Source organism: Malus sylvestris, chromosome 4 (assembly GCF_916048215.2).
Source record: "Malus sylvestris chromosome 4, drMalSylv7.2, whole genome shotgun sequence".
Lineage (NCBI taxonomy): Eukaryota > Viridiplantae > Streptophyta > Magnoliopsida > Rosales > Rosaceae > Malus > Malus sylvestris.
This window is the reverse complement of record NC_062263.1, coordinates 18,763,896-18,777,031: the sequence shown is the minus strand read 5'-3', so window position 1 is coordinate 18,777,031 and position 13,136 is coordinate 18,763,896. Positions and strand designations below refer to the sequence as shown.

General features: G+C 37.3%; 2 protein-coding genes across 4 annotated transcripts; one reads left to right on the top strand and one right to left on the bottom strand.

Annotated features, from left to right (window-relative positions):
- The first annotated feature begins 2,095 nt into the window (after positions 1–2,095).
- On the top strand, positions 2,096–4,649 carry LOC126620142 (probable protein phosphatase 2C 38). Its single transcript, XM_050288631.1, has 4 exons — positions 2,096–3,062; positions 3,218–3,585; positions 3,681–3,917; positions 4,205–4,649. Exons 1-4 carry the CDS (start codon positions 2,762–2,764, stop codon positions 4,412–4,414), a joined length of 1,116 nt encoding a protein of 371 aa, XP_050144588.1. The 5' UTR covers positions 2,096–2,761; the 3' UTR covers positions 4,415–4,649.
- A 3,212-nt stretch (positions 4,650–7,861) lies between these two features.
- Positions 7,862–10,793, bottom strand: LOC126619770 (protein MODIFIER OF SNC1 11). 3 transcript variants are annotated; one of them, XM_050288183.1, is made up of 6 exons: positions 10,399–10,793; positions 9,952–10,032; positions 9,702–9,842; positions 9,536–9,596; positions 9,358–9,419; positions 7,862–9,208 (listed from the first exon to the last, which is right to left on the bottom strand). In XM_050288183.1, the coding sequence occupies exons 1-5, from the start codon at positions 10,731–10,733 to the stop codon at positions 9,381–9,383; spliced, it is 657 nt and encodes a 218-aa protein (XP_050144140.1). In that variant the 5' UTR covers positions 10,734–10,793; the 3' UTR covers positions 7,862–9,208; positions 9,358–9,380. The 3 variants fall into 3 exon arrangements, with proteins under 3 accessions (XP_050144140.1, XP_050144141.1, XP_050144143.1); XM_050288184.1 differs by having other exon boundaries at positions 9,358–9,416; XM_050288186.1 differs by having other exon boundaries at positions 9,358–9,416; positions 9,550–9,596.
- Between the last annotated feature and the right edge of the window lie 2,343 nt (positions 10,794–13,136).

The window sequence follows — 13,136 nt, the reverse complement described above, 5'->3', positions numbered from 1 at the left end:
GGATTCCTTGATCTGCCACTCATTCTATGGGAAGTGTGGGCAACTGCCCACTCCGACTTGAAAATCTCTCTACCGGACCGGATTTTAGGTAGTATTCCGTTTTTCTACATGAAACTAGCAACCACTTTTGGCTTTTCTAACCCAAGTTGACCCGCTTCACTCAAATTTGTCTATCCCAACTTCCTTTCTCAATCCCTCCGACACTACCATCACTACGACCGGCGACAAACAAAGAAACTTAAGCAAGAACACCACACCAAGCTTTAAAAAAAAACACGGATCCGCTATTGCCCTGTACATTCTTATTTCAGATTTTCATATCAAATAAATCAAAGAATAATTAAAGAAAAAAATAAACAAGGGTGTGCAGTTTGAGAAAAGACTGTCCGGAAAGAGTTTGTCATGATAATTGGATAAATAATCAGAATCAAAGTCGGTGAAAAAACATGCAGATGTAGGTCCGTTATTGGTGCGGAGTGCGTGTACCATATACTTTGGGCTTTCATCTTCTTCTCGTGATGCCAAAGAAAATGGACCCGTTCTGTTTTTCTTGAGACAGACAACATACAACCAAAACTCGGATATGCACGCATACATTGCATTCAACTTCCCCTTCTCAGTTTTTGCTTAGGCACAAATGTTTAATTTTTTTTAGTTTTGATGTTTTTGTCATAGTTTGCTGCATTGGACAAAAAGTAAAACTTATACTCACCTTGTTGAGGGCATACGGTTAGTTTAGTTGGTCATAACATTACAGTGCATGACGTGATCAGTGTTTGAAATTTCTTCGATATTGTCTACTTTTTCACGGAAACATTCGAAAAAAGAAAAAATAAAATAAGAAGAAGATATGGAGGGGGAATTGAAGCCTAAACTTCACCTTGTATCGGAAGAACTCTTAAGTTAAGGTTAAAATCAACATATTTCGTAAATATTTCCGACATATTGATTAATTATAAAAAAAATAAAAAATAAAAAAAATAAAAAACTTTTATATTTAATCTAAACCAGTGTTTGAATTTCCTAAAGTTTCATTTTAAATTTCCATAATTTCCACCAAAAGCAACCGATATCGATATTCGATATATCCATCGATATTTTCACAAATTTGTGTATTGATATTTTCACGAATACCGATATTTTAAACAATGGTGGTGATTGGCATGAGGGATACGATTCTTTCTCTTCACCTCATTGTGTCCCGCATACAAACTTTCATCTCTCTCCTGATGTAAATTAAAATTAGAGTAGTTATTTCGCTTGTAATATTGTCTTGTAAAAAGAATGAAAAAACTTGGCCTTTTGAATTACTAGAACCTCATGTATGTAGGGGCCTCCTCCATCCACAAACAGGGTGGTTATGTATCATATTTGATGTGCCAACCTAGCTACAGCATGGGATAGCATGGGCCATTGAGTTTTCATTTCTTCGCTCATTACATGATACATCCATGAATACTACCAACCAAGAACCCCCAATCAAGAAACAGTTACACATCAGTTCAAGTCAACTGACCCCCATAATACACAGCAAGTATCAATTACAAAATATTCAATCTCTCCCCTTAGAACAAAGATTAGAATTAGATATTGGAGAAGAACCGAGCAATATTATAATTTATTTTAAATTATGAAAAGAGAAATTCGAACTTAAATGCATATGACAGAGCACAATGTTTTAATCGAGTTGCTCACGTCTAAATCAGTAAATGATAAAGTTGTTTAATCATGGCTTGGTTTGAAATCATTGCATGCATAGCTTTTTAATGATGATTAGGTTCTTGTCACAAATTCATTGCCTCAAGCCAGTATAAGTTTTCGTTTGAAAAAGATAGAGCTTGGATTTATTCAACCCACAAGAGGTCAAATGAGAGTGCAAGATCCACCAAGGCAAAGGTTACAAATAACTACTTGGAAGTTAGGTACTTCAACTAAACCAAAAATAAGCCCAGTAAAAATACAAGACGCGTTTAAACTTATGATGATTATTTACGCGTATCTACAATTTACCTTAAAGTTTTAATTTTTTTTCTTCCTTCATTGCCCAAAATGTTGCCTAAAATCTTGGGTTACTTTCTAATAAAGGTCACATAGAAACTCAAAACCTCCACCATGGAATGGGAAGGTCTCTCACAAACCCAAAACAAAAACATAAAAAAAACAAGAAAAAACACAAACAATGTCAGAGCTTTGTAACTCAAAGATCTCTTATTATTTCCCATCTTAGATCTCATCTGACCACAATTTGAAGATCAAAAAACTCCAAACCCTTTTCTTATCCAGTGCTCCCTCTGATCACTCTGATCATCTGACCACAGACCAACCTCTGCAATTTCCAAATCTGTATGTGCTTTTACAGCTAAGTTTGCTCCTCAAAAATGGCACATATAGAAAAACCAGAAGTATTTAACCCTAATTCAAGATACACAGAACCAACAGGCCTCCATATTCTCTGAACAAACATTTAAACTATTTGCCTTCTGGTCCGAAGACACATTTGTGACTTGACTTTACCTCCCCATACCCCTTTGGCATTTTTCTCAAATTTTTGTTCATATTAATGGTGTCTGGTTTGGAAGGGTGTAAGAATGTTGAGAACGGGGTTTCGGGTTTGAAACATAAACAGAAGCTGGGGTTCAGCCTAATTCTTGCTCTCGTTGCTCTTGATCTCGATTTGATCAATTTTCTGATTGCCGGCTCGTTTGGATGATGATATGATACAAAAGTTTTGTTGTGTGTTATAAAGTTGTTGCTTGGAAAAATGGTTGGGTCATGTTGGAGGCCTTCTGCAGTGGATGATGGATCTAGCCGTGGTGGGGAAGCCAGCGGCCGGGTTGATGGGTTGTTATGGTACAAGGACTTTGGGCAGCATGCTTGGGGAGAATTCTCAATGGCTGCCATTCAGGCCAATTCTGTCATCGAGGATCAAAGCCAGCTCGAATCAGGTCCCCTGTGTACAACGAAAGCCGGTCCTCTGGGGACTTTTGTTGGAGTTTATGATGGACATGGAGGGCCTGAGGCTTCAAGATACGTCAATGAAAATCTCTTCTGCAATCTAAAGAGTATGTTAAAAGTTTGTCTTTTTAATTTCCCTCATGACTCATCTCTTAGCCATTTGCACTCAAAACTGAATATTTTAATACTTTCTCGGCCCTCAGGAGGCTAAAAGATGAATGTTAAGCTCACTAACCGTTTCTAACCCTAATTGGGAAAGCAGGAATTGCAGCTGAGCATCGATACATGTCGGAAAACGTGATCAAGAAGGCGTACTTGGCGACGGAAGAAAGTTTTCTCTCCGTGGTGAAGAAGCAGTGGCAAAGCAAGCCACAAATTGCATCTGCAGGAACATGTTGTTTGGTGGGGATAATATGCGATGGACTGTTTTACACAGCAAATGTTGGGGACTCTAGGGTGGTTCTAGGAAAATTAGAAAGGGCAACTAAAGAAGTCATGGCTATTCAGTTATCTGCAGAGCACAATGCAAGCATAGAATCCGTGAGAGAGGAACTCAAGTCGTTGCATCCACACGATTCAAAGATTGTGGTTTTAAGGCACCGAGTTTGGCGCGTTAAAGGCCTCATTCAGGTACCATCTTTCTTTATTTTTTGTTTTCAATCCAACAATTGTCGTCCATGAGATTTGAACTCCAAATTACTAATATTAATATTCTTGATTTGCAGGTTTCGAGATCAATTGGTGACGCGTACTTGAAGAATGCAGAGTTCAACAGAGAGCCTCTACCCCTAAAATATAGGTTACCTGAACCTTTTCCCAACCCAATTCTAATCCCGGAACCAGAAGTATCAGTAATTAAACTCCGACCGGAAGATCAGTTTCTCATATTCGCTTCCGATGGTCTGTGGGAGCATCTTAGCAACCAGGAGGCTGTCGACATTGTCAACGATTACCCCCGCAAGGTCAATCTCCACATCCATCTGTATTACACTATTTCCGCACACCCTTTGTTTTTCCCCGAAAGTGATTTTCACACTCCTCTTTTCTCCCATGCACTCCTTTTTTTTATTATTAGCTTTTGGATCAAAATAATCAAACAAGAATTAAAACAGCGAAACAATGAGAGGAGCGCAGAAGAAGAAAATGAGAGTGTGAAAATCGGAAAAGCTCGGAGAAGGAGCTAGATTACACAGCATCATCACTTACATGATGAGGTTAATGAACATTTTCTATTTTCTTGGTAATGCAGGGAATAGCAAGGAAGCTGATTGAAGCTGCACTACAAGAAGCAGCTAAGAAAAGGGAAGTGAGGTACGCAGATTTGAGGAAAATCGAGCGCGGAGTAAGGCGACATTTTCACGACGACATCACGGTGGTGGTGGTGTTTCTGAATCAAAGCCTATTGAAAAATGGAAGCTCCCCACGCAACTCTCATTTTTCATTAAAACCCGACTTTTAGTTCTAGATGGGCGTTCTGTTATATTGATATCCTGTTATGGGAAAAGGCAACAAGTGCTTTTACCAAAATATTTTCTCGGCTCCTTCTTGTAAATTGTAATCTATAAGTTTAACGTTGGATCACAGATCTGGGCGTAGCTAAATGGGGGCAAGAGAAGTAATCCTCACTTTGCACCGAAGCTCAAATCTGTATTAAGTTAGAATATCGTTCGAATAAAAATAAAAAACTTTGAGCCTTCTCTTTGTAGTTGAGAAAGGAATACCCTGCATCCCCGTCTAGGATTTTAAAAACCCATAACCATTTATATGGGATTATGTAATCATATTCATTGTTATCCTTTATGATCAAAAGGTAAGGTTGCTCTTTTGTGACCAAGAGGTTAAGGTTTCAAGTCATGAAAACAACCCATTTGTAAAGTAAGGGTAACATTGCATACGATAGATATTCCTTTCCCGATCTTAATAAAGCGAAAAACCTTATTAGCTTGAGGTCGTCTTTTTATTTATATTCATTGTCAACCAAAGGCAAACACATAGTTCAACCCCAGCATTCACTTTAGCGTTCAGATTTGATACACTTTCAGATTCAAAAAAACGTATTCTAGTAACTTTGATTTGATACATTAAAATGTCGAATTTTCATTCAGCACATGAAGGCTTGAATTATGCAAGGAACTGGAACTTAATTAATTAAAAACATTCACATTTACACCTAAAATAAGTTCGAATTTCCGATTGGAAGTCCGGACAAACAAAGGAACCTAAAAACTATTTTTGTTGGGTGAAACTAGAAGCAACTTCGTTCATAACGGGGGGGCAAAGTACAATATTTGGAAGGAACTTTAAAAAAAGTTCTCAGTACCGTTCACTTTAATGAAAAATCACATTTTTACACTAAAAAGTTAATCTTTGTCTATTCACTTTACTTTTTATTTTGTCCTTATCGTTAAAACTCAAAGTTTACAAATATTTTCATTAGTTTTCCTTATTTGGAAATGATTACAACACCGCCATAGAGGAAAATAATTTTATTTGGAAATGATTTCCAAATATTAAATTTTGGAAATGATTCCAGCACCATCTGAAATCAAGGAAAAGGATGGATTCTTTTCATAGGGATCCTAGGAATCCCGCAATCGTGTCCATTCATCGTACATCGTACGGTTAATTTTCGTTAGGTATTATTTGTATTTGAATTTTAAATTTTAAATTTTAAATAATTTCTGACCACACAATATACGATGAATAGACACGATTGAAGGATCGCTAGGAAAAAGATCGAGCGAAGATCCTTGTACGACAAACCATGAAATCCGAAAGCAAATTTGAGCGTTGAGGCTAATAAAGATTTTTAAACCAATAATTAAACTACACCTAATTACAGATATTTGTCGTTTTCAAAATCGATGTTTACCCACTTTCCATGTTCACATGCACAACTAGGGATGAATATTTTTGTCAAATTACCTGCCAATCGAATTGCTAACCATTCATACCGATTTTTTGTCAAATTTTTTGTACCAATCGGTAATGATACATTATTATACTCTAACAAAATTTCATAGTACGGTATTGGTATTGGATACTATTACCACAGTATTATCGTACCTTACCAAAAATATAATATATAATTACATAACACATATTTATAATATATATATATATATTTATAATATTCCAATAATTTGAAAATAAAACCCTACTTATATTAGCATTGTTGTTGGTGACTTTGATCTCTTGAGTTGATGGAAATCAAACGCAAAAGAATTTCCAATTTTTTCATAAATGGCCAAGGATATCTTTGCAATCCCCACTTCTACTATTGCTAGTGAAAATGCATTTAGCCTAGAGAGAAGGGTTGTGGTCCCTTTTAGGGCATCCCTGACTCCTAAAATGGTAGAAGTACTAATGTGTACTAATGATTGACTTAAGCAAATGAAGTAAACTTCTATAAGGAACCAACGGAAGATGTGCTTCAATTTTACAAAGAAATGAAAGAAGTGGAAACAAGTAATGCTTTAATTTTTTTAGTAAATGTGTTATTAAATGGTTTTCAACTTTAATTCTTTTCGCCACTAATATGTTTTCTTTGTTTGTAACGTAGGCTTGACACAAGCTCAATCTTCTACAAGTTCAATGCCTCCTCCAAAAGCTTCGGCATCTCAAGCTTGAAGCAATGATCAATGATTTTACTTTTTGAAGTTTAGTTTAAATTTTCATTTGGTTTGAAACTTTAACTTCCATTTAGATTGTTAACTTCTATTTGTTTTGCTTCGTAACTTCTATATGGATTGTAAGCTTAATTTTCATCATAAATCTTGATGCATCATTTGAATTATTATGTATGTGAATTGTGAATGATGAATAATAGATGAATTTAAGCTACAATAGAAAAAATAGTTTTGCCCTTGTATTGGGTTAAAAAAAAACAAAAACAAATTGTCCAAAAACAAAAACAGATTTTGTCCAAAAACAAAGAGACAATTACCATTATCATACCATGTGAACCAAATTATTTGACAATACCAAACTTCGGTATACCAAAAGTTTGGTACGATAATAGTTATAGATTTTACCAAACCGAAAATTTAATATGATAATTGGTACGAGAGTTTTGGTACGGTAACCGTACCAAACCCACCCCTATGCACAACAACCAGCAAAACAATGAATCGGGTAATGAGTTCCACGCTCCTCTTTTCCCCTTCTGCCCTTCTGCACTCCCCTCCCCTCATTGTTTCCGTCCTTTGTTTTGTTCAAAGAAAGAGTATAAGTAGGGTTGAAGGACAAAAACAATGAGGAGGAGAGTGCACGTGGAAAAAAGGGAGATCAGAAATAGCTATACAAATCAATAAAAAGAAGGATAATATTAGATAGACTAAATTTGGAAACAATTTGCAAACTAAATAATGTATCACCAATAGAAATAAGCACGTTTATCAACGTTTAGGTAATAAACCAATCATCACCTTTCATGTCTTTTAATTTGCAAACTCAGACAAAAAGGATACCTCACAAGTAGACCTGTAAACGAGTCGGGTTTATTGGGTTTGGGTCGGGTTCAACCCAACCCGTTAAGTTAACGGGTCATCCGAACCCGACCCGTTAAGCTAACGGGTCACCCGTTTCACCCGTTAACAATTATTATTATTTTGCATAAAATTTATTTTTTGTTATTAAGATTTTACTAAAATTGCTAAAATATCCTCAACTAATGGGTGCTAACGGGTTGACCCAAAGTGACCCGTTATTTAACGGGTTGTTAACGGGTTTACCCGTTAGCGACCCGACCCGACCCGTTAAACATCCACCCAAATACAAATATTAACGGGTTGGGTCGGGTCGGGTTAATGGGTTGGGTCCAAAATGCCAAGCCTACTCACAACTACCCATCAATATGGCAATAACAGAGAAATTAATTAGCAATTTGATAAATTGAACAGACGGAGAATGTAACAAACATTTTGTGATTCCCTCCAAAATTAAGTTAAACAGGTCCTTCCGTCCACAATACCTAATACAAAACATGAATTTCCACATGAGGTGGATTTTTCTACAAAATTTAAAAATTACACAGCAAAAACCGACCAAAGTATTAACGAGTACAGTCTGTTCCTGGTATCCTACCTGTAGTTTGCAGAACTAACCCAGCAAGGCTTAAGAAAACCAACCACCACCTCCACATTGTCTACTTACCCCAAAATCGCCGACCAAGAATATCAGAAATTCTAACACCAGAGTCTCAAGAAATCCTCTGTTGAGCAAATATGAATAACTAATACATGTTAAGATTTCCATCTTACAAAAGTTAGCTTCAAGTCGGTTAAATCCATCTTAGACATGACAAACATGACAGTGTTGGACAACAATACTTAGGATTTACCCACACCTCATCTAACCTGATCCCACCCAATGGCATTAAGAAAAGATAGTCAATATGAACAAATAGAATCAGAACCATGATGGTGAGAAGATGTGTTGCCATGTACTATCATCAACAATAAACCCGAAACATAAACCCCCACCCCCCCCACCAAAAAAAAGAAACAAAGATCCACTTCACTTAAGCTAGCACACAAGTCAATAAAACTATGCAGGTCCAGTAACAAGCTAGATATCTAACACCCTAACAAAACTTCATTATTGCAGCCATCTTCAACTGTGCATGAGCTCGACTCTTTTGCTTCTTAAATAACATGTTTTTACCATTCAACGCACCATCAAAAGTTTAAAATTTGACCACCAATAACTAATATTACAAGGATCGATTGCCTAGAAAACTAAGACCTGGAACCCACAATAATGGATTAAGTTGGTTATCAGCACATTTCAGCACAGCTAGTAACATATCAGAAGGTGCAGACTTAGCAAACCAACTTCAGAATTCTGTTCAACACTGCATCATGTTTATTCAAGGCAAACAATTACGAGATATTATCTTTGTATACGTAAATTGGATGAATGACCACCCAAAAGTTGCCACTAATGCATCCTCAAGTACTAAATTTTCCCTACGTCATAAATACTGAATTTCTGACATTCTTGTTAGATTGCAGGGTAGGTTAACACTAAGTAGGTAGTTGTTGATTATTCAAAGCCTCGCCAGGAAAATTGATAAAGGAACCAAAACCAAGCATGAAATAACGCTCCCCTATGTCGCCAAATTGTGTTCAGTGACTGGGAGAAGATAACTAATGACCATTGGGAAAACACTCGACCTGATAATCCATGCAATCAGAGATAGGTACAGTTACGGACGCCTTTGAGGGAACCAAAAAATGTTAGAATCCTATACCTGCATAAGAAACAGAAGTATAAGACAAACTGAAGCAGCTCAAGGAACACAAACATAACATACTTGTATACTAATCAAGAAGGGGAACAGAATCGAAAGTAGATTAAAACTGGTTGCATAGCTCCCAAATTTCATAAAAGTTAACTTACTACTAAGAAAACGAAGCTTCTTTTCAGACCCCTTCACCAGTGCTGCCCACTATGGCTGCCTTCTAGTTTATTAAAAAAAATAAAGATCAGCACTGCAAGATGCAGAATGAAAAAGGAAAAAAAAAAAAAAAGTCTTACACAAAATGTTCCTATAAAAATCAAACCAAGAGTCTCTTACCAGCTCAACGTTACCCTTTTCATTCACTTGAGTAAGATAACCCTTTGAGGTGTTTGAAAACCTAGAAATATAACATAAACGATTAAGGAGAATTAAAACAAACAAAAAGAAACCTCAATTGAGAAAATACAGAAAATATAATCATCAGGCCTTGAGTGCTACATACCTGAGTGCCCTTGCTTTTCGTTTTTCTTCTTCCTGAGGATCAGCTTTAGTATCTGTCTTGGAAATAGGTGCAAACCGAGCAAGACGAGCCTTCTTCTTTGCATCCTCATCACCTACCACAGCTGGGGCAGGAAGCCCAAACCTGATAACAATAAAGAGATTGATGACAATCTTTAATACAAAACAAACAAATAACCCAATATTTGGTAGAATCAAATTCAAGAATTCTGAAAAAGCATTCCATGACAAACCTCTCTGCTCTAGCCTTCCTCTTTAGGTCTTCTGGTTTTTTAGATGCTTGGGATCCAAGCGATGTCGAAACAGTACCAAACCTGACATAAGATCAAACACCTTTAGAAACGCAATTCTCCACGGATAATATACGGATGTATTGTCACTACAATAAAATTAAGTCAAATCCTCATCAAATTCAAACAAACATATTATCCTTACTGATATAAGAATGTATTATCATTACAATTAAATCTCATATCATCAATTCAAGTATCATTATCCTTCAATTAAAAATTCATAATATTTTTTTAATTATTAAGAACTAATATTCTGCTCATAAGTGCCCTGTTTGTGAATGTTAGAACAATGGGTGCATTCGGTTTCCATAAATCTATTTCCTACTCTTCTTACCAGAAAGCCAAAAAAAAAAAACCCTAACCCTAGAAAACCCTAATCCCAATTACCTCTCAGCACGAGAGTTGCGTTTCTCTTCTTCTGAGAGCTGCACGGATATCCCAAACCGCTCGGCACGGCGCATCTTCTTCTCAATGGCGGTAACCGGAGCAGCCGCGTCACCGGCGGCAGAGCCAGTCTTGGTATCCTCAGAGTCGGCCTTGGACCCGTTTTCTTTGGAGTTAACCTCGGACGACGGAGGTAGATCGGAGGGAGTGCCACTGGGCGGATTTTCGGGTCGATCCAAAATTGTGGAGATGGGTGGGACCGGAGAGGTGCCTAGGGTTTTCTTAGGGGTTTCTAGGGCAGTGCTGGTGTCGCTGGGCTTCTTTGTGTTGGTGGCCATTGGAGAATTGGGAATCGTATAGCCCGTGAGAAGTGTGCCAAAGAAGGTTAGGTTGTGAGAATGCGAAGATAGTGAAAGTGCAAACGAGAAGCGTGTGAATTTTGGAGGGGATATTTTGCCAGTTATGTCCAGCGTGAAAAGTAAAGTGTTTGGTCCAATTAGACATGTGTCAAAAAGTACTTACATGACACGAGACACAAGACACGATGATATTGTACCAGGGCTCGATTAAAACTTGTATATCATGTTCGACCACATAATCTTGTTATTTTGTATTTCCAAACTGTTATTAGTATTAGGGTAAATCGTCAAAATAGTCCTTGAGATTTGCATAACTCATCATTTTGGTCCCTGAGATTCCAAATCGATAAAAGTGGTCCCTGAGATTGTTCACCATCCATCATTTTGATCATTCCGTTAAAAACTCCATTAAGTGTCCAGAGCTCTTGGCTGGAAGTTTGGGCAATTTTCAAAACTTCGTAACTCAATCGTTTCTTAACCAAATTCGACCCATAATATATCAAAATGAAGATAGGAAAGTTTAAAATAAGATTATATTTATTTTGAAGCCCAATGGTTGCCGGAGATTGCCGGAAAATAGTCTCAAAGTTGACTGGTCCGAGTGAAAACTTGAAAACTTGAAAACTTGCCGGAAACAGGGTAAACTTTAAACGTTCATAACTTCTTCAATACTCAACGAAATCAAGTGATTCAAAAGTGGCTGTCTTAGTCTCGAGTTAGCCACTTTTGAGCCATTTTACGGCCAAACCACGGCGAGTTAGCCATAAAAAAAAAAGGTACCATTCTCTTTGTCTCGTTGAGAAGTATGATTTTTGTTTTTGAATCACTTGATTTTGTTGAGTATTGAAGAAATTATGAACGTTTAAAGTTTACCCAGTTTCGGCGAGTTTTCAAGTTTTCACTCGGACCAGTCAACTTTGAGGCTATTTTCTATGGGTTTTCATTTTGATATATTATGGGTCGAATTTGGTTAAGAAACGATTGAGTTACGAAGTTTTGAAAATTGCCCGAACTTCTGGCCAAGAGCTCCGGGACACTTAACGGAAGGACCAAAACGATGGATGGTGGACAATCTCAGGGACCACTTTTATCGATTTGGAATCTCAGGGACCAAAGTGATAAGTTATGCAAATCTTAGGGATCATTTTGACGATTTACCCTTAGTATTATAATCTAATAGTATATATTTCTATGGGTATTTCATTTAGATAATTTGGCATGGTATATTTCTATGGGTTTTCATCATAAGCATGATTTTCTGTTATAGCATGTATTATATTTCTAGTGTGACAACCCGTCCCGAATTTTATTATCGATGGTGTGAAATGACGAATTTACCCTTGAACGTTTGTGGTGATGTGTGGTTTGGGTTTTGGTTGTGGACCAATTAAACTTTTCCTAAGTGTTTGGACCCAATTAGAAAAGAGTTTTTTGTTTGTTGTGATTGGATACCCAAAACTGGATCACACACACACCCAAAGTAACCCGTTGACTCTCTTTCTTTCCTCTCTCTCACATTTTATGCCATTTCCATACAAACATACGGACAACCTTCAAACCTTCACTTCCAGTCATGGATCGAAGCTGGGGAAGTGGTCTTTGTGTTCTTTGCAAGTCCAGGAGCTCGTCCTTGCCATTTGTTGGACGTGAAACCTTCGAAAATCCAAGAACCAGAAACCCCGATTTGGTGTACTGTTCATGCGATCGTGATCGTGAAGTTTTTAGGGAGTTTTAAGGTTCTAGGAAGCTTTAGGACGTCTTCACGAAGCTCGGGGAGTAATTTTGGAGTGTTTTGGACGTCGGGAGACTTGGGTTCTAGGAGTTACTGAAGTGGCCGGAGTATCGTGCTTTTTCCGACGAGTTTTTGTGATTATTGGGGCTCAAAGTTGGTAAGGTTTTGTTCCTTGCATCATGAGCTTCATTTTGAGACAAATTTCATGAGTTTTGGTTAAGAAATGAAATAGATATGAAGGTTTGAACAATTTTCCAGTTTCCAGCGATAGCAGCGGCGCCAGTGCCGGGTTCCGGGCTCCGGCAATCTAGGGAAGAAGGAGGAGAATATAATGTCAAAGTTAACGGAATATTATGATGCCGTCAAGTAAACTTAACGGCATATTCTAGTTTTTAACAAAATATTCCCTAACGGCGTTAACTATTTCGTCCCCTGTGCCAGGCACGTGCCTGCGTGTTTGGTCGTGCTTTAGCCGGCGCGTGAGTGCTCAAATTTTTTTTCTAAAAATATGGGGATGTTCGTGGTGTTGAGTAGATCACGTTGGTATATTCAAACACCTCATTTAAGCATTGTATGAGAAGTTATTTCCTAGTTTTGTGCATGTGCTTTAAATAACGTTTATATAATTGTTTCGCATATAGGTGAGACCT

Excerpts from the sequence above, each read along its gene's own strand:
- LOC126620142 (XM_050288631.1), top strand. The coding sequence starts at position 2,762 with ATGGTTGGGTCATGTTGGAGGCCTTCTGCAGTGGATGATGGATCTAGC. Across the intron at positions 3,063-3,217 it reads TCTCTTCTGCAATCTAAAGA|GAATTGCAGCTGAGCATCGA; the intron begins GTATGTTAAAAG and ends TTGGGAAAGCAG. Across the intron at positions 3,586-3,680 it reads GCGTTAAAGGCCTCATTCAG|GTTTCGAGATCAATTGGTGA; the intron begins GTACCATCTTTC and ends CTTGATTTGCAG.
- LOC126619770 (XM_050288183.1), bottom strand. The coding sequence starts at position 10,733 with ATGGCCACCAACACAAAGAAGCCCAGCGACACCAGCACTGCCCTAGAA. Across the intron at positions 9,597-9,701 it reads CGAAAAGCAAGGGCACTCAG|GTTTTCAAACACCTCAAAGG; the intron begins GTATGTAGCACT and ends TTATATTTCTAG. Across the intron at positions 9,420-9,535 it reads AAAAGGGTAACGTTGAGCTG|AAGGCAGCCATAGTGGGCAG; the intron begins GTAAGAGACTCT and ends TTAATAAACTAG.